Source organism: Mesoplodon densirostris, chromosome 10 (assembly GCF_025265405.1).
Source record: "Mesoplodon densirostris isolate mMesDen1 chromosome 10, mMesDen1 primary haplotype, whole genome shotgun sequence".
Lineage (NCBI taxonomy): Eukaryota > Metazoa > Chordata > Mammalia > Artiodactyla > Ziphiidae > Mesoplodon > Mesoplodon densirostris.
This window is the reverse complement of record NC_082670.1, coordinates 68311552-68332495: the sequence shown is the minus strand read 5'-3', so window position 1 is coordinate 68332495 and position 20944 is coordinate 68311552. Positions and strand designations below refer to the sequence as shown.

At 46.9% G+C, this 20944-nt stretch overlaps 2 protein-coding genes across 2 annotated transcripts in view; one reads left to right on the top strand and one right to left on the bottom strand.

Moving 5' to 3' along the window:
- FYCO1 (FYVE and coiled-coil domain autophagy adaptor 1) overlaps positions 1-20944 on the top strand; it is an 81682-nt gene that overhangs the window by 40227 nt on the left and 20511 nt on the right. The window lies entirely within an intron of this gene.
- CXCR6 (C-X-C motif chemokine receptor 6) lies at positions 6587-7612 on the bottom strand. The gene has a single exon (XM_060109062.1). It carries the CDS (start codon positions 7610-7612, stop codon positions 6587-6589), a length of 1026 nt encoding a protein of 341 aa, XP_059965045.1.

Here is a 20944-nt window from a genome sequence, read left to right as displayed (position 1 = left end):
CCATGCTCAGAGTAACGCACTGCTCTTTAAAAACTGTGTTCATCTTTTGGAACCACTCATCAGGCTTGGTAATGGTGCCACAAGATTAATTTCTGTTGTCTCAAGTAGATGTTTCTCTCAGAAGTCCTCTTTTTTTTTTTGGCCGCGCCATGCAGCATGCAGGATCTTAGCTCCCTAAGCAGGGATCGAACCCGTGCCCCCTGCAGTGGAAGTGGGGAGTCTTAACCACTGGACTGCCAGGGACGTCCACCCCAAAGTTCTAAAAGCAATAAAAATATAACCAAGTTTGTTACCCAGTGCTTTATGGAACCCGAGGGACTTTCCCCTCCCTCAGCCCATGCCTGCCCCATCACCAGTATCTTGTGCTGCTCTTAATCAGTGACCCAGACCCAACCAAATGTTCCCGATGCCGCAGCTGGACAGCATCAGGCACAGGGGTGTCCTTTAGTACCGGCTCTCCATTGGCCCTCTCATTTTTCTGGGCCAGCTCTTTTCCAACAAGGCCTGTGAAGAGAGTTCTGCAATGGCTAATTTCTAAACATATGAAGTAACTGCACAAAGTGCCATTGTATTAAAGTGTCAAGAGTTTAAGCCAAGGGACCCTTGGGGAAAGTCAGGTTCCCCTACATGGCAGCCTTGCTTGGTGTTTCTCAGCCCCTGGTGTCTGGCTTAACTGCGGTTCCTGCAGCAAAGCACTGCCTGTTTGGAAGCTCAAGGGAGAATTGACATGGCTCCTGTGTCCAGACGTTCATTGACTCACTTTCCATCCAGTTAGGGAGTTTTGTGGTGCTCTTGCCAACTTGTACTGAGATCTCTGTTCCTCAAATCCGGCCCAGAATTCAGAGGAAGGACTGTCAGATTTATCATCCAGGATTTCTGCTGCATGGGAGGAGATGCACCTAATCTTCGGAAGGTTCTCAGCACAGGAGATTTTAGGCTCAAGTGTATGTCTCCATACTCTTCTGTTCTCTTGCTTGAGGGTGACTGACCTTGCCTCATGGATAAAGCCAGCCCCATCACCCAACCCAAGAAAGCCTCTGCCCACTGTGACCATGGGCCCTTTCTTTTCCTTCTGAAGCCTTTCCTGGCTGCGTGAGCCTGCAGCGTTCTCCCCAATCCCCATGGTTCAGTGGTCCCCAGGGCACGTTCTGTTGCATTTGCACTAAGCCATACTCATGCCGTCGTCACCTGGCAACTCTTCACTGACTGTGCCTCAGCTGCTGGCCAGGTGGGTAGGTGGGTAGGGGGTCCGGGGAGCAGGACCGGAAGCTCAGGGCCTGGGAGGATGGCCTTGGGCTGTCACCTGCATGAGAAAGTGCCACCCTGCAGCTCCCTCTTCCCTTCACCTTTCACCTTCCCCTTTCTCAGTAGGAACAAAAGCAGAAGGTCTTCTGACCGCTGACAAATAAGTGTGTTTTTGGTCATGGGAAATCGGGAAGCGGTCCAAGGAAAGGAAACTGCCAGCATGCTGGCCTGCGGTCTGCAAGGGAGATGCAGGGCTAATGGATGGACCTGCAGTCCCCATGCATCATCTGTTTGGGTGAAGGGCCAGCCCTCCAAGTCAGTTCAGGGCCTGCCTTGTCTCACACCTTCCTTGTGAGTTAGCCAAAGACAGACCCCCGTGTCTCTGGTGGCTTTTTCTTCCTAAGCTTAGGACCAATCAAAACCACCAGGAGTCTGAGAAACTCAGACGGGTTTGGTGGGGTGGGGGGGTGAGGGGTTGGTATAGAGCCTGGGTTTGTGAATGCATCCCTGCCAAGACACTGAGAGAAAGAAATCAGCAAGTCCAAAGGAAGAAGTGGTCCAGGAGGGGTTAAAGGCTGTGAAAGCCCTGATGTGGGGGGAAGGAGGCTGCCTGGAGGCAGTGTCTGTCGAGCACTTTCCCTGTGTAGCAGCTTTTGCACGTGACCTCACTTAGTCCCTGCCCAACCCTTCAAAGAGTAGGGATTATGGCCCCCATTTTACAGGTCAAGGTACTGAAGCTCAGGAGGCCAGGTAACTTGCTCAGGGTCAGGGGGCTGTAAGTGTCAGCATTAAGCTTTGTGCCCAGAACCCCTCCCTCCGGTCCACAGGCCCGAGATTCATTTTGAAGAGTACAGCCCTCTTCTCCTGGTCCCGTTTGCCTATCTTCACATCAAACACCTGCCCACCTTCCCTGCCTCTTTGTCCACTCCTCCCCACCACACACACACATTCTCAGGACACAGTTGTCTGCCTTGGCCCTCCTGGCCGTGATGGGACAGGAACAGGTCCCAGAATCCAGGCTCTCGGGGAGACCTGGCAGGATCCCGCACATCCCTAAGCAGTCTCCCAGAGGCCCCTGCACGTGGCTTAGGAGCACAGCCCACCTCAGGTGGAGGGCCAATATTCTCCAGAACCCTGCAGGTGTGCACACCCCTCCCAACAGTGACCCAGGCCCATCCTCAGCCGTCTCCCTGACCAGATGCCCAGCTCTTCTCAGGACTGAGGCAGGCAGAGGAGGAAAGAAACTCTGTCCTCCAGCAACAGGCCTGGCCTTGGGTCCCTTGGCCTCTGCTCTGCTTCGAGCAGCCATTCCCTCCTCCAGGCCCGGCCTCCCTTCTCAAGCAGACCGTGCCCATGAGGAGTTTGAGGTCCAGAGTCAGACACTCCTGGTCTGCTGCCTCCAGGTTCCCTGGCTTTGAGCACCGCAGGCCCCGAACTCGGTTCCCTCCCTCGTACAGAAGAGACAGGGACGGCACCTCTAGGGTCGTTAGGAGGATCAGAGGGAAATGATGTGGAAGGCCTTCCATGGAATTGTGTGGTTTTGGTGATGTCTTCCCTGAGCTGTGAGGTCAAGGGCCACACCGTGGTGTCTACTGCCACGGGCCCTGGTTCCTTACATCTCGTAGCTCAGTTGTGTTCGCCAACGAAAATCCCGCCAGATGCCCAGATGATACTGAGCTCAGACTCACGCACAGAGACTGTCCCTGACCCACAGAGCATCTTTGCCAGTACTTGCTTTAGAACAGGTGCTCTGTGGTCAGAGTGCTTCAGGGATCTGTGGCAGGTTTATCACCAACCAGGAGATACAATACCTGGTATCTCAAACCGAGAACAGGATATGGTGATAACGGTTAAGCTTAGAAGGCCACCTTGTGCTTGGGTTAACCTAGCATCTCCGCCTTCAGACAAGTACAGAGTTGTCAGGTACCCCGGGCCATCTTAGCCAACATTTGGGGGAAGAGAAAAAGGTTATTCACCGGGGTTCCAGCCCTAGCTCTGCTGTGTGAGCTTTGGCAGGTAGTAATGTCTCTGAACTAGTTTCCTCATCTGGAAAACAGGGATGATAGTACCAGGCGTCCTACCAAATGGCACTGGGAGTTACTGTGGACCACAAAGGACTGGGCCTGTGGAAGGGGTCTGCGCTGAGAGAACAAGCCTAGAGCCAGCGCCCCGGCCACTCCTGGGCCCTGTGCTCTTTGCTGTGCCTCCACCCCTCCAGTACGGGCAGCTTCTGTTTTTTCTCTCCTGCAGCACCATTTCCTCAGTCCAGAATGCTCACTGAGAATCCCGGGCTTCCGGCTCCAGGTAGCCCCTGGAATCAGGTTCATCCTGTGTTTACCACATCTCGGACAGTGTGGCCGTCATGGCCTCTAACCGCCCCGCCCCCAGCCTGTAAGTGCAGGGAACCTGGTTGGGGAGGAGACCCTGAGGCCGCACGTGAGGCCAACTGGACTCACCCAGGGTCCACACCCAGCCTGACCCCCTCCCGCCAGCTTCCCCCACACCCCAGGCTGCTTACGTCAAGCACTGGTGCGTGGGAGCAGAGCGGAGAGCCAAGGGGAGAAAGGCGGGTCTGAGCTTGTGCTCCATGGGGCTGTCTCGTGGATGAGTGAAGTCGAGAGTGAAAGCCTTGTTTGGGCTGTGCCCGCGTCTGTTGCCCATAATGGTGTGTACCCAGGAGGGGTTTGGGAAAAAGATCTCTACTCCCAAGTGTGAGCAGGTGAGGGCCCAGAGAGTAGGGCCAACGAGGGACGGGGGAGGCAGAGAAGGTGAAAGAAGATGGAGCTGCTGTGCTTTTCCTCAGGACAGGCAGGCAGGTTCTCCTAAGCTGTGGAAGGGCCAGTGCAAAACCTTTTTGCAAGGAGCCTGGAGAGAGGGCATATAATAGGCCTGGGATGGGGCACGGCCTGATGGGTGCCTGGTCTCCTTTGACTCAGCCAGGCAGGCACCGTTCGGGGAGAACCCAGCGGTCCCAGCAGCCACCCCTCTGTTGCTGTGACCAGCAGCCCCCAGCGTGGCTTGGAGTGCACTGTCCGTGCCTCACAGCGCTCCTGGAAGGAGGGCCGTTGTCAGATCGGGGTGTGGATGGTGAAACGGGCTTGAGGAGGCCGCGTGGCTTGTCCCAGGATGGACAGATGTGGAGCTCTCCCCAGGGCAGTGACTGAGTCACCCCAGAGCCCTGCTTTTCCCATCCCACCACACTGCTTTCCTCCGTGGGGACACATGGAGAGGCCGCAGGGACCCTGGCTCCCCGACTCTTCACTCCTTCCTTCCCAGTTAGGGCCTCTGTCTCTTGTTCTGGGACATTGCTGGGGAGGCCAGGGGCTCGTGGCCCCTCTACCAGGAGTGCTCGACATTAAGGTGACAGCACAGAGGAGGGTGACCAAAACTCCCCCTCTGAAGCCAACGTAAACAAGTTGAAAGTCAGCCTTGTCACCATGAAAAGGGCAGGTTTTGGTGTTTGAGGAGCACTGGGTAGTCCATGCGGCCTGAGCACAGTAAAGCCGCTCTCCCCGTGGGTGCATTTAGGCATGTGTATGAAACAGTCGGTGGCCCTGTGGGCCCTGCAAGGCCGGCCTGTGCACAGCTGGACTGTGCCGTGCACCTCTGGAAGGCATGAAGCTGACCCTCCCACGCCCCGCCAGGGCACAGAGAAAGGCAGGCGGCTAACGTTTTGTGTGGCTGGTTCTTTTTTTTTTTTTTTTGCAGTACACGGGCCTCTCACTGTTGTGGCCTCTCCCGTTGCGGAGCACAGGCTCAGCGGCCATGGCTCATGGGCCCAGCCGCTCCGCAGCATGTGGGATCCTCCTGGACCGGGGCACGAACCTGTGTCCTCTGCATCGGCAGGCGGACCCTCAACCACTGCACCACCAGGGAAGCCCTGTGGCTGGTTCTTGAGAGAATAACAACTACCGCCATTTTGGGGACCTTCCTCCCACAAATGCAAACCGTGCTAAGTGTTTGTGTGCACCCTCTCCAGTCCTCGCATGCCTGCCCTGAGAGGTGGTACTGTTATGGTACACGTTTCACCAAAGCGGAAGTGATTAAGAGATTACCAGCTGGTCTTACCCACTCGTGATTTGGGTCTGTCCAAGCTGCGAAACCTCACTGTTCGGCCCTTTCTGGCCCACCTCCCTGAGCTCTCTTCTTAGCTGTTGTCAACAGGCTCTTCATATTTCAGTGAGCGATATTGTGACATGTGAGCCAAAAAGGCCCTTTAAGCCTGTGGAGCAGGTTGCTGGGATCTAATAAACATGCACAAACAAGCGACTGACATTTAAAACTCCGCCTCATTCTGTGACCACATCTCAGAGGTAACAAATGCACCTCTTGTTCTGGGCAGGAGGTTGAAGCCACAGTTGTTATCATTAGTGTATTGATAGAGCAGTGCCCTGAAAGTTGACAGTTTTAACTTATTTCCTGTGCTCTGAGCCCACAAGTGATCATTTTCGGTATATTCAGGAATACCACAGTAAGGTGGAATGTGCCTAAGGATAAAAGTAGTTCGGAGACATTTAAAAAGTTTTATTTCTCAGTCATGAAAATCATGCTGTTTGAGATGTGTGTGTGTGTATTATATATACATTTATATATGATTTGTGTGTGTGTGAGGCATTGGATAAATTCAGGTTTTAAATGAGCACACCCACCAAAGATCCATTTCAGAGGTGCTGCTTAGACTCATGATAGTCTTAAACTCAGCTTTGCACATTTTTCTAGCATTCTGTGGCCCACTGGAATCCTCAGCCGACCCTAATTTGCTTTGGCCCATTCATATTCCCTGGTGCTAGTCCTTCCAGGATTAATCAAAGAGAACATAAAGCACCTATCTATATAAAACCAAACCGACAAGGCGTGGCAGAAACTGAGCTCATTTCTGTTGGGTGCCTGGTGATGGAGGTCTGAGTCACAGTGTCAGCACTGGTTTTCGTGGCTGCTTTAATCTCCCCTGCTTCCCAGTCGGCAGAAGAATCTTCTGAACTTGGGAGCCCAGAGTGTCACCTGCCATCAAGACCTTTGTTGACCAGGTCCCCCTCTTCAACCCTTAGTCCCATTCCCCTTGAAGGAGAACCTGGGGTCTTGAGAATCACGCGTCATTCCCTGGTGTCAGTATCCTCGGGGTGGAGGAAGGAAAGCTCTGGCAGCTTTCAGACTCCCCTTTGAGCTTTAGGCCTGGGTGTAAAAGAAGAGAGCACAATCTGCGCATGCCTGAGAAGAAGCATCCCACCCCAGCTGCACCATTTGATAACTTCTCCTTGAGAATGCTCATGCTATACACAAAGCCTTAGAGGACACAGCCATGCTCCTGTGACTTCTGAGCAGCCTCTCCAGCTGGAGAGGCCTACAGCTGGAACATGCTGGTCGCCTCCATGTTGCGAGAGGCTGAAGCAGTCCTGGAAGTGTCCTCTGAACCCTTCCATTGGCTTGAGACACCCAGGTAAGGGAGGCAGCCAGCGTCTTTCACAAGTTTCCAGAAGTTCTTCCGAAACTTCAGGCCAACAAAGGCATAGAGCACAGGATTAAGGCAGGCACGCAGGTAGGCGATGGCCTCTGTCACTGTGATGGCATAGTGAAAGCTAGTCATGGTGTGGTACTCCCAGCTCGTGCTGCGGATGAGCTTCACGAGGTTGAAGGGTGTCTGGGTCAGCAGGAACACCGCCACCACCAGGAAGATGATCTTCAGAGACTTGTGCTTCTGGAAGCCTCGGGCCTGAAGCAGTGTCTTGATTATGACTGAGTAGCAGACAATCATGGCAAGCAGTGGCAGGAAGAACCCCAGTGTCATCTGGGTGGCCAGAACCATGGTGGAAATCTCCTCGTTGTGATAGCCGCAGACAGGCTTGTCAAGGTAAAGGACGTTGCCATAGATGATCTGCGGCAAGGAAACCAGCAGGGAAACTACCCAGATGGACAAGCAGATGGCCTTACCCCAGGCCATCCGCTTGGCCTGCTGGTTATAGGCCTTGGTGGCCTGAACCACTGCAATGAAGCGGTCCATGGTGATGCAGGTGAGGATGAGCATGGACGTGTAGAAGTTCAAAGTGTAGATGCCCAGCAGGGTTTTGCACATGACCTTGCCAAAGACCCACTCATGGATGCCTGCATAGGCCCAGAAGGGCAGAGTACAGACGAACACCAGGTCAGCCAAGGGCAGGTTCATTAGGAACACGTCCGTCAGGCTCTTCAGCTTCTGGTAGAAGATGTATATGACCAGCACCAGGGAGTTCCCCACCAGGCCACAGATGAACACCACCAAATACATGCAGGGCAGGAACAACTTGCTGAACTGTAGGAAGTGTTCATGCCCCTGGCTGCTGTCATTGGAAGCGTTGAAGAACCCGGAGTCTCCGTAGTCATACTCGGCCATGGTGTCTGTTCTGATGGACCCCTGGGAGTCAAACCACAGGAATTATATATATTTGGGGCTGAGGGTGATCCCTCCTGTCTTCCCCATTGCCCAGTTAGGGGGCAGATAGTCACCTCCTAAACCCACCCACTGTTCTGCTCAGTAACAGCCCAGTATATTGGGGACAACCAGTTCTGAGGGGCAACTGCTCAGACAGGACGAGGAACCCTTCACTGGCCCTAATGTTCTCAGGATCTCACCGTCTGGGAGACAACACATAACTGACCCCACCCACATTCCATAAAATCCTGTGCTCAATGGCCTTGGAAGCAAAGGTCACCACATGGTGAACTGGGGACTGTCCTTTTGGAAGAGCTGTGCTGCTCTTCAGTGGAGAGGGCTGTATTCATCTGCCCATGACTCGCAGAAGGTGCCCACCCATCCTGTGCCCCATCTTCTGTTAAGTTGACCCCTGGACTACGAATTGTGAAAGCTAAGGCAATATCCCCTTTCCTGGGGGTCCACCATCAAGGAGACTCCTGGAGACCAAGAGGTGTTTGGTCCTTTCTGCCTAGGTGGGCCATTCATCCTGCCTCGTCTTGCCGTGATGGGGAGCCAGGGCAGGGAAGAGCCCAGGCTGCCCAATGCTTAGTCCAAGCGGCTTTCCGACCAGGGAACTGAGCAGTTTTCCTCACGCCCAACCCCAGCTTTCTCCTTTATCATCTGTCACAGTGCATGACATTCCACCCTCGGGGCCTCTTTGATCTTCAGGAATCTCTTACAAGGTAGATTCCCCCAGAAGGGAACATTGCTTTAGCTTTTATGACCAGCAGTGTAGGGCTGAGGGGTCTCCTTTAACACACGGAAGAGCTGATTGAAATGGGACATCAGGTGGGTGGGCTACCGCAGCAGGGCTGGTGGCCAGCCTTGCAGTGGGACTACTTCTAGCAAAGACCAAATAGCTGTCTTTCTTGCCTGGGGGTCCCAGCCCTTCAAGGTTATCGCTTCCCTCTGACCCTTCTCTGGGCCCTGTGACCCTGCTGGGGACCATGGACCAGGCACAGGTGATATAATCTGTGGTGTGGGAGTAGGGGCAACTGCGGCAGCATCGGCCTTGGAGGGCCAGCTCAGTCCCTGCCACTGTCCCGCAGGTACTCAGTATGCAGGGACTCCTCCAGTGAGCGGTGCCATGTCCCACTGGCACCTCAAGGAAATGTTTAAGAAGAGCAGGCATTTGGTTTAGCAAAGTCAGAATATCAACCGGCCAGACAAGGGGGTGTAAAAGAAGAGATGCTCTCGCCTTTCTGGTCTCGGAGACTTTTGTTCTCCTGATGCTGGGTCCTGACAGGAAGGAGTGTCAGCCCTGCTGCCACCTTGGTATTTCATGGGCTCAGAGCACCCTTCCTCTCCAAGGAAGGACCTTGTCTTTGGGCTAAGACTACGCAGTGAAAAGTCCCTCCTCCTGGACCACAAAATGTTGGATCTCTAAGAGTGAAAGGCCAACCCATAGGCATTGTGCCCCACCAGCTCCGGGCTGCTAGGTTAAGTGGGTCAGACGATGCTATGTGTGTGTTACTGCTTCACATGGGGACAAAAATATATTCTTCATCATTTAGAATGTGACAATGAAAGTAATGTCAGATCTCCATTATTGTTTGACTTACTCTTGGCCTTTAAAAAAAATTCTCCTGGGACTTCCCTGGTGGCGCAGTGGTTAAGAATCCTCCTGCCAATACAGGGGACACGGGTTTGATCCCTGGTCTGGGAAGATCCCACATGCCGCAGAGCAACTAAGCCTGTGTGCCACAACTACTGAGCCTGTGCTCTAAAGCCTGCAAGCCACAACTACTGAGCCCACGTGCCACAACTTCTGAAGCCTGCATGCCCTAGAGACTGTGCTCCGCAACAAGAGAAGCCCACACACCACAACAAAGAGTAGCACCCGCTCGCCACAACTACAGAAAGCCTGTGCAGCAAAAAAAAAGAGCAAAAAATAAATTAATAAATTAATAAATTAATAATTCTCCTACTAAGGCTGTTGCTGCATCCTTAGGTTGGCATTGCAGTTTCCTTAAAGGACCCATGCAAATTCATTTGTAATAATTGGTAAACTAAACAGTGTTTTAACAGATTGGGACTGCACAGTTCTGTGCAGATAAGAGTATTAAAAATTACTTTCCCTTCTAGAAATATTAAAACCACTTGTTTCTTTATTTTCTCTAACCAAAGTCCTATGTTGATTTGTAAAAATTAAAAAGAAAGTAATATATACAACTTTGGAAATAGTTAGTGTCTGATAATAAATAAATAAGCAAAGTATAATTTAGGCATAAAACAGAATATGACTGAAATGTTCAGGAAGTGCCTTTAATGATTTTGGAAAATGCAATACATTTAAAAAAATTTTTATTGGAGTATAGTTGATTGACAACGTTGTGTTAGTTTCAGGTGTACAGCAAACTGAATCAGTTATATATATATAAGTTATATATATATAACATATATCAGTTATATATATATAACTGATATATATATATATATATATCTACTCTTTTTTTTAGATTCTTTTCCCATATAGCTCTTTGCAGAGTACTGAGTAGAGTTCCCTGTGCTATACAGCAGGTTCTTATCAGTTATCTATTTTACATATAGTAGTGTGTATATGCCAATCCCAATCTCCCAATTTATCCCTCCCCACCTCCCGAAAATGCAATATAATATTGGCTGTTACTATTAGAACGAATAGATGACAAAGTGAATGTAAAATTGATCATGATTCTCAGCCTTCTTTGATCATAAACCCCTTTGAGGGTCTTATTAAAGATGTAGCTCTTTTCCCTCAGTAATAATGTACAAACATGCCTGCAACTCCGGGGGCTCATGAACTCTTTAAATCCCTCTGCCCCATATTCTATAGACTTTGTTTACAAATCTGTGATAAGCTATATGATTTTTTTTTTTTTTTTTTTTTTTTTTTTTGCGGTATGCGGGCCTCTCACTGTTGTGGCCTCTCTCTTTGCGGAGCACAGGCTCCGGACGCGCAGCCTCAGCAGCCATGGCTCACAGGCCCAGCCGCTCCGCGGCATGTGGGATCTTCCCAGACCGGGGCACGAACCAGTGTCCCCTGCATCGGCAGGTGGACTCTCAACCACTGCACCACCAGGGAAGCCTAAGCTATATGATTTTGACTATATTTTTTAAAACATAGAAAAATGATCAGATTTTATCAGCAGTTCACCCCTGGCTGGTAGAGTTAGGGGACACTTAGTTCCATTCCTCCTTTATATTTTTCTGTATTTTCTAAAGTTGCTACAGTTGTGTATTGACATATATGGAGAAAAGAAAGTAAACCATAATCTAAGATAATAGCCTGTCTTATAAAATGGAAAAGAAAAACAGAAAAAGAGATCAGTCAATGAACACACACAGTGACTAGACTCTCCTGGGGAGGGTCTAATTATGCCATTACTATCAGCATCATCTTACAAGCATCATCTTACAGAACCAGGTTAAGTCATAATCCTCTCCTCGGACCCTCATGGCAGCAAGTATAGCAGAGAGGGAGTTTGAGCCAAGGGCAGTTGAGCTTGAAAGCCTGGGCATTTGACACCGTACCGTGCTGCAGGCAGGACTCTGAGAATCCCAACGACCTGGAGTTAGCCCCTCTTTTAACTATAAAGAAGAAGACCAATGACTCACCAGTAGAGATGCTCTTTCAGTTTGTTCCTAAGATGAGGTTGCTCACAGCAGCAAGGTCGGCCTCTGCCTCTCTGATGTGGTCCGTGTTTCCGTTGAGTAATTTTTAAGAGCCCTCGGTTGGTGATTATAGGAGACCCAGCCCTTCCCCATCTTGCAGATCAGAATCCACATGACCAGCCTGCACCCACGTAATTTGGGAGTCAAAGAGACGAAGCAGTGGCTCTGATGCTATACACCCCCTGCAACCTGGCTGGGGTCTTACTCTTTTGCCAGGATCCAAGAGGGTTTTAATTTGTAAACTGAAGGGGAGCAATATGCAGTGTCTGGTAGTCCACTGAAGATGGTGGCATTTGTACCCTAAAATTATTTCATTCACTAGTTGTATGTCTCTTTGGGGCAGTTTGGGTCTGGACCAATGCAAAGTCGATGCTATGGCCTGGGTTCCCTGTGTGCCTGCAGCTCCAATATACGTGACAGCCCTGATTCTCATACCAGTCCTGCAAGTAGGTATTACACCATTTTATAGATGAGAATACAGAGGACTGTAGCCAAAGAACAGCCCCACGGACTCACAGCTAATAACTGCCACTTCCAGGATACAAACCCATGTCTCTGTCATTGCCAGACCAGTGGACCAGATGGCTTCTGGATGATGGGTCTGCCAGAGGGCCAGACACAGCCCTTCCTCCTAAACCCACACCACTCAGACAGTGCTCACCGCCCTGCTTGTCCAGGCTAGAATCAACAGTGAACAGGCTGAACCAAATACTGAAGGTCAAAGCACCCATCTTTCTGAAAGAAATCTTCTGAGACAAGACATTCCTTCACAGTGAGCCAGCCTGACATCTTGGAATCTTTAAGCTTTGAGAGAGGAGTTTTTCCCAGAGACAAACGAACCGTGTCACTTAGTAAAAGGCGAAAGATTTATACGATCTGAAGAGAAACCAGAGTATGAACCGTGTCACTTAGGACCAGTTCACAGGGTGATGTTAGAATGGGCTGAACCTTGTCAGACACACTGGCTCAGCCATGCTCGTCCCTCTCAGCAATCGCTTACCCTCCGTGGGGAAGAACAGGCCTTGGCCTGGTGCCCTCCGTGACCACATACGTGCTTGGGAAGGAGGGGTGATGTGTACCTTAGAGCGTGACTGTACTTGTCATAACCATTCTCCAATGGAAAGTTCTCCAATGGAAAACTTGCAACTAAATTACATGATAAGAGCCCCTCACAATTTGGGGGTCAGAATTTTATTTCAACCACTTTACAAAGTGCCTTCTGTTGTCTTCCAATTTGTAGTGCTCATTGCTTTTCTTTGAAATAAAACTCTGAACTTCTTAAGGGCAAGTACCCAACCATGTGTCTTGGGTTTTTCCCAGAATATGTAAACATTTCCGAATCAGAATTGGGGGAGAGTAAAAGGGCTGTGGCAGCCATGCCCCCCCCACCCCCGCAGATTCTCAGAAGTCAGACTGTGTTGACCTGCTTCCTTTTTCTGAACACCTGGCATTCTGGAGCCAGGGCCCTGCGTAGGATGGCAGTTCAGGACGCAGGGATGAGGCAGTTGCTGCTGGTAGAGGAGTAACTGCCAGGCGGTGGTGGGTGGCGGCGGCTGTGGAGGATGAGTTGGAAAAACCCTCAGAAAAGCAGCTTAACCAGAGGGCAGCAGGCGGCAGGTCAGTTGTCAGGACGGGCATGTGGGTCTGAGTGTTTTGGTCAGCCCATAGTTACCAAGTAATCAGAAATCAACACCAGAAGTGATCTTCTTCACTTGGTTTTTAGGCAAAAAGGAAAACAATGACTAAAAGAAAAACTACTAGGAATTTAATAGTAAAATAGAAAGATGCGCCCAAGCCCCACAGTGAATATGGCCCACCGTGTGGCTCAGCCTCTCCTTCCAAACCCAAGCTGTTCAGTAGAGCCTTCTGAGATGACAGGCGTGTCCTGTGTCTGTGCATCCAGCACAGCGGGCACTCACTCCTGTGGCTATTAGGCACTCGAAGTGTGGCTAGTGCAAGCACAGAGCCAAGCTTTTAGTTTTGTTTTAATTCTGATGAATTTGAGTAGCCACATGAGGCCAGTGGTACTGTATTGAACAGGGCAGTTGTAAACCAAAGACTTCTCCAGTTCATAGGAGACCCCGTGTAACAGGCAGAGCAGCACTCCAACCATGCTGGCTTAGCAAGGCAGAGGGGTGGATGGAGCCCTCTGGGGAAGGCTGTCAGCAGGACACTCAGGCCATGAGGCTCTCTGGGCTCCATTCCTTCCTCAGCCAACCTGAACAGCCAGAGAGTCTGCTCCTTGGGCAACTGGCAGAAAAAAGAGGCTAAGGCGTTTTGATTTGTGACAGGAGAATACTGTATATTACAGCTGCAGAGAGCAAGCTGGAGGGACCTCACCTGTGACCCCTAGTCCAGGCAGGCGTGGACTCCTGGACTGCGTTGCTAGGGACTTGCTCAGCGTCCTTGCCTGTGGTCACCACTTTATTCTTACTTGGTTCCGAAGTGGAGAAAGCCTTGGTCATGTCCTTGGGAACATTTGGGGCAGAAGACCACCTTGGCTGTGTGCATGACAGGTGCCCAGGCCAAATGTGGCAGGTGTGGCCAAGATGACCACCCTGATAGGGTGGAGCAAGTTGACAGATATACGTGCCTTAGGACAGTTCAGCTCAACCAACCACAGGCTCAGGGACAGAAATTCAGATGGACAGGAAGGGATGACGAGCCATCAGTCATGAGAGGCCACCATAGCTAGCAGTAGGCTCCCATGGCCAGAGCAAGGGGAGGAGGAAGGTCACTTGTGGGCAGTAAGTTTGTCTTGTATCTTTTCTGAGGGAAACACCTCAATGGCAACAAAAGGAGATAGGGTGCCCTCTAGTGGCCTTATCTTTGTTCCCCATCTTTCTCAAACTTAAAAATCCTTTGACATCTTCCAACAGAGTTGCTTGAATATTTTCTACTGCATCCCACAGTCAGAAAGTTACATGACTAACCAGGTGTGTATGTGTATAGACAGAGTCAAACAAGAGCCTCATAAAACAATGCTTATCCTTACCACATTCAATATAATGCAAAGACGCGTTCATATTTTCTATTATATCCTATTTCTTTTTTTAAACACTTTTATTTTAATATAAATTTTTTTTCTTTTTTTTACAACTTTATTGGAGTATAATTGCTTCACAACAGTGTGTCAGTTTCTGCTTTATAACAAAGTGAATCACTTATACATATACATCTGTTCCCATATCCCTTCCCTCTTGCGTCTCCCTCCCTCCCACCCTCCCTATCCCACCCCTCCAGGCGGTCACAAAGCACCGATCTGATCTCCCCTTTTATAGGAACATTTTTGCAAAAGCATCAGAGTACACCCAGAACTGTCTGTAAATGACAAAAGACTTAAAAATGACCATGGTTAAACATTTGATGAAAGTTCATAATAATGCAATTGACAAGGAAATTTAGTTATTTCTGAGATACACATTTTAAAATAATAACTAGAATTATGACTTATAACATTATACCAGAACATATAAGATTTTTAGGAATTTCATGTAATGTCTGAAACATTTATATTAACGTATTTCCATACAAATAACCCAAAGAAAGTTTAGTATTAGTTTTTTTTGTTTGTTTTTTTGAATTTTTGAATTTTATTTTATTTATTTTTTTATACAACAGGTTCTTATTAGTCATCAGTTTTATACACATCAGTGTATACATGTCAATCGCAATCGCCCAATTCATCACACCACCACCCCGCACCCCCCGCAGCTTTCCGCCCTTGGTGTCCATATGTTTGTTCTCCACATCTGTGTCTCAACTTCTGCCCTGCAAACCGGTTCATCTGTACCATTTTTCTGGGTACCACATACATGCGTCAATATACGATATTTGTTTTTTTCTTTCTGACTTACTTCACTCTGTATGACAGTCTCTAGATCCATCCACGTCTCAACAGATGACCCAATTTCATTCCTTTTTATGGCTGAGTAATATTCCATTGTATATATGTACCACAACTTCTTTATCCATTCATCTGTCTGTGGGCATTCAGGTTGCTTCCAAGACCTGGCTATTGTAAATAGTGCTGCAGTGAATATTGGGTGCATGTGTCTTTTTGAATTATGGTTTTCTCTGGGTATATGCCCAGTAGTGGGATTGCTGGATCATATGGTGATTCTATTTGTAGTTTTTTAAGGAACCTCCATACTGTTCTCCATAGTGGCTGTATCAATTTAAATTCCCACCAACAGTGCAAGAGGGTTCCCTTTTCTCCACACCCTCTCCAGAATTTATTGTTTGTAGATTTTCTGATGATGCACATTCTAACTGGTGTGAGGTGATACCTCATTATAGTTTTGATTTGCATTTCTCTAATAATTAGTGATGTTGAGCAGCTTTTCATGTGCTTCTTGGCCATCTGTATGTCTTGTTTGGAGAAATGTCTATTTAGGTCTTCTGCCCATTTTTTGATTGGGTTGTTTGTTTCTTTAATATTGAGCTGCATGAGCTGTTTATATATTTTGGAGATTAATCCTTTGTCCATTGATTCGTTTGCAAATATTTTCTCCCATTCTGAGGGTTGTCTTTTCGTCTTGTTTATGGTTTCCTTTGCTGTGCAAAAGCTTTGAAGCTTCATTAGGTCCCATTTGTTTATTTTTGTTTTTATTTCCATTATTCTAGGAGGTGGATCAAAAAAGATCTTGTTGTGATTTATGTCAAAGAGTGTTCTTTCTGTTTTCCTCTAAAAGTTTTATAGTGTCCGGTCTTAAATTTAGGTCTAGAATCCATTTTGAGTATATTTTTGTGCATGGTGTTAGGGAGTGTTCTAATTTCATTCTTTTACATGTCCCTGTCAAGTTTTCCCAGCACCACTTATTGAAGAGACTGTCTTTTCTCCATTGTATATCCTTGCCTCCTTTGTCATAGATTAGTTGACCACAGGTGCGTGGATTTATCTCTGGGCTTTCTATCTTGTTCCATTGATCTATGTTTCTGTTTTTGTGCCAGTACCATATTGTCTTGATTACTGTAGCTTTGTAGTATAGTCTGAAGTCAGGGAGTCTCATTCCTCCCTCTCTGTTTTTTTCCCTCAAGACTGCTTTGGCTATCCAGGGTCTTTGGTGTTTCCATACAAATTTTAAGACTTTTTGTTCTAGTTCTGTAAAAAATGCCATTGGTAATTTGATAGGGATTGCATTGAATCTGTAGATTGCTTTGGGTAGTATAGTCATTTTCACAATATTGATTCTTCCAATCCAAGAACATGGTATATCTCTCCATCTGTTGGTATCATCTTTAATTTCTTTCGTCAGTGTCTTATAGTTTTCTGCATACAGGTCTTTTGTCTCCCTAGGTAGGTTTATTTCTAGGTATTTTATTCTTTTTGTTGCAGTGGTAAATGGGAGTGTTTCCTTAATTTCTCTTTCAGATTTTTCATCATTAGTGTATAGGAATGCAAGAGATTTCTGTGCGTTAATTTTGTATCCTGCAACTTTACCAAATTTATTGATTAGCTCTAGTAGTTTTCTGGTGGCATTTTTAGGATTCTCTATGTATAGTATCATGTCATCTGCCAACAGTGACAAATTTACTTCTTCTTTTCCAATTTGTATTCCTTTTATTTCTTTTTCTTCTCTGATTGCCATGGCTAGGACTTCCAAAACTGTGTTGAATAATTGTGGTGAGAATGGACATCCTTGTCTTGTTCCTGATCTTAGAGGAAATGCTTTCAGTTTTTCACCATTGAGAATGATGTTTGCTGTGGGTTGGTCGTATATGGCCTTTATTATGTTGAGGTAGTTTCCCTCTATGCCCACTTTCTGGAGAGTTTTTATCATAAATGGGTGTTGAATTTTGTCAAAAGCTTTTTCTGCATCTATTTAGATGATCATATGGTTTTCATTCTTCAGTTTGTTAATATGGTGTATCACATTGATTTGCATATACTGAAGAATCCTTGCATCCCTGGGATAAATCCCACTTGATCATGGTGTATGATCCTTTTAATGTGTGGTTGGATTCTGTTTGCTAGTATTTTGATGAGGATTTTTGCATCTATATTCATCAGTGATATTGGTCTGTAATTTTCTTTTTTTGTAGTATCTTTGTCTGGTTTTGGTATCAGGGTGATGGCGGCCTCATAGAATGAGTTTGGGAGTGTTCCTTCCTCGGCGATTCTTTGTAAGTTTGAGAAGGGTGGGTGTTAGCTCTTCTCTAAATGTTTGATAGAATTCACCTGTGAAGCCATCTGGTCCTGGACTTTTGTTTGTTGGAAGATTTTTAATCACAGTTTCAATTTCATTACTTGTGATTGGTCTGTTCATATTTTCTATTTCTTCCTGGTTCAGTCTTGGAAGCTTATACTTTTCTAAGAATTTGTCCATTTCTTCCAGGTTGTCCATTTTATTGGCATAGAGTTGCTTGTAGTAGTCTCTTAGGATGCTTTGTATTTCTGCGGTGTCTGTTGTAACTTCTTCTTTTTCATTTCTAATTTTATTGATTTGAGTCCTCTCCCTCTTTTTCTTGATGAGTCTGGCTCATGATTTATCGATTTGGTTTATCTTCTCAAACAGCCAGCTTTTACTTTTATTGATCTTTGCTATTGTTTTCTTTGTTTCTATTTCATTTATTTCTGCTCTGATCTTTATGATTTCTTTCCTTCTGGTAACTTTGGGTTTTGTTTATTCTTTCTCTAGTTCCTTTAGGTGTAAGTTTAGATTGTTTATTTGAGATTTTTCTTGTTTCTTGAGGTAGGCTTGTATATCTGTAAACTTCCCTCTTAGAACTGCTTTTGCTGCATCCCATAGGTTTTGGATCGTCATGTTTTCATTGTAATTTGTCTCTAGGTATTTTTTAATTTCTTCAGTGATCTCTTGGTTATTTAGTAACATATTGTTTAGCCTCCACGTGTTTGTGCTTTTTACGTTTTCTTCCCTGTAATTCATTTCTAATCTCATAACATTGTGGTCAGAAAAGATGCTTGATATGATTTCAGTTTTCTTAAATTTACTGAGGCTTGATTTGTGACCCAAGATGTGACCTATCCTGGAGACTGTTCCGTGCACACTTGAGAAGAAAGTGTAATCTGCTGTTTTTGGATGGAATGTCTTACAAATATCAATTAAATCCATCTGGTCTATTGTGTCATTTAAAACTTGTGTTTCCTTATTTATTTTCATTTTGGATGATCTGTCCATTGGTGTAAGTGAGGTATTAAAACCCCCCACTTTTACTGTGTTACTGTCGATTTCCTCTTTTATAGCTGTTAGCAGTGCCTTATATATTGAGGTGCTCCTATGTTGGGTCATATATATTTATAATTGTTATATCTTCTTCTTGGATTGATCCCTTGATCATTATGTAGTGTCCTTCCTTGTCTCTTGTAACATTCTTTATTTGAAAGTCTATTTTACCTGATATGAGTATTGCTACTCCAGCTTTCTTGTGATTAACACTTGCATGGAATATCTTTTTCCATCCCCTCACTTTCAGTCTGTATGTGTCCCTAGGTCTGAAGTGGGTCTCTTGTAGACAGCATATATATGGGTCTTGTTTTTGTATCCATTCAGCAAGCCTGTGTCTTTTGGTGGGAGCATTTAATCCATTCACGTTTAAGGTAATTATCGATATGTATGTTCCTATGACCATTTTCTTAATTGTTTTGGGTTTATTTTTGTAGGTCCTTTTCTTCTCTTGTGTTTCCCACTTAGAGAAGTTCCTTTAGCATTTGCTGTAGAGCTGGTTTGGTGGTGCTGAATTCTCTTAGCTTTTGCTTGTCTGTAAAGCTTTTGATTCCTCCATTGAATCTGAATGAGATCCTTGCTGGGTAGAGTAATCTTGGTTGTAGGTTCTTCCCTTTCATCACTTTAAGTATATCATGCCACTCCCTTCTGGCTTGTAGAGTTTCTCCCTAGAAATCAGCTGTTAACCTTATGGGAGTTCCCTTGTATGTTATTTGTCTCTTTTCCCTTGCTGCTTTCAATAATTTTTGCCAGTTTGATTACTGTGTGTCTCGGCTTGTTTCTCCTTGGGTTTATCCTGTATGGGACTCACTGCGCTTCCTAGACTTGGGTGGCTGTTTCCTTTCCCATGTTAGGGAAGTTTTCGACTATAATGTCTTCACGTATTTTCTCTGGTCCTTTCTCTCTCTCTTCTCCCTCTGGGACCCCCAAAATGCGAATGTTGTTGCATTTAATGTTGTCTCAGAGGTCTCTTAGGCTGTCTTCATTTCTTTTCATTCTTTTTTCTTTATTCTGTTCTGCAGCAGTGAATTCCACCATTCTGTCTTCCAGGTCACTTATCCATTCTTCTGCCTCAGTTATTCTGGTATTGATTCCTTCTAGTGTAGTTTGCATTTCAGTTATTGTATTGTTGGTCTCTGTTTGTTTGTTCTTTAATTCTTCTGGATCTTTGTTAAACATTTCTTGCATCTTCTCGATCTTTGTCTCCATTGTTTTTCCAAGGTCCTGGATCATGTTCACTGTCATTATTCTGAATTCTTTTTCTGGAAGGTTGCCTATCTCCACTTCATTTACTTGTTTTTCCGGGGTTTTATCTTGTTCCTTCATCTGGTACATAGCCCTCTGCCTTTTCATCTTGTCTGTCTTTCTGTGAATGTGGTTTTTGTTCCACAGGCTGCAGGATTGTAGTTCTTCTTGGTTCTGCTGTCTGCCCTCTCTATCCTATTTCTTTTAATATTCATCATAACTTACTAAATTGATTCACAACTGACTGAATGGGTCATGACCCACAGTTTGAAAAGCCATTGAAAGGAAACTCTGTGTCCCTAATCATTGCCTTTGAGACTGCATCACCCACCCATGCGCAGTCCCACCTCCACCTATCTCCCCTTCCCACCTCACAAAGCTCCCCCACGCAGGCCCTCAGCCAGGACTAGCAAGGGTTGCAGGACCTACTCTGGTAATAGGGTTGGCTGTGTCGTGATGGTCAGAGAGGTGGGGAGATGGAGGAGGAGAGGGAATAAAAGATTAGGACATCTTGGGGGTTTTTTTGGCTGCACCCCATGACTTGTGGGATCTTAGTTCCCCAACCAGGGATCGAACCCGTGCCCCTTGCAGTGGGAATGCGGAGTCCCAACCACTGGACCATCAGGGAATTCCCGACATCTTTTATTCTTAATGAGGGAATATTGAGAGAACCAACCACAGCTTTCAGAGTTCGTTTCATCATATGTTATTTATCTTTCTCATTTATGGTACTTGCACTTTGTATAAGGGTGAGAGCAAATGAAACGAGGCAGGCCTGAGTGGCCTTGGGCCCGTCTCCTCTACCCTGGCCCCTGCCTCCTTAGCCATCAAGTGAGGTTGGACTGGATGGTCCTTTGAGCTTCTTCTCGCACTGACATTCTGTGATGGGGTGGGGGAATCTGGAAGCCAGCGACTGGAAGATGAACAAGAAAGAGGTGTTGGGCAGGAAGGAGGTCAGAGGTGGGCTGGGCTGGGGAGAAAAAGGAGTGACAAGGCTTGCCCTTGGTGGCAGCAGGCACTTGAGGACATGTTCTTGCTGTACCTTCCCTGGGAAGAGTGGGGAAGGCTGAGGGCACGAGCTGCCGACCAGAGCGAGCCCACCTCTTTCCCAGCCCGTAAAACGCCTTCTCCAGGTCCTTTGAAACTTACAGCCTTTTTAAGCCAG

Bases quoted from the DNA above. Each gene is read 5' to 3' on its own strand.
- CXCR6 (XM_060109062.1), bottom strand. From the start codon at position 7,612: ATGGCCGAGTATGACTACGGAGACTCCGGGTTCTTCAACGCTTCCAAT.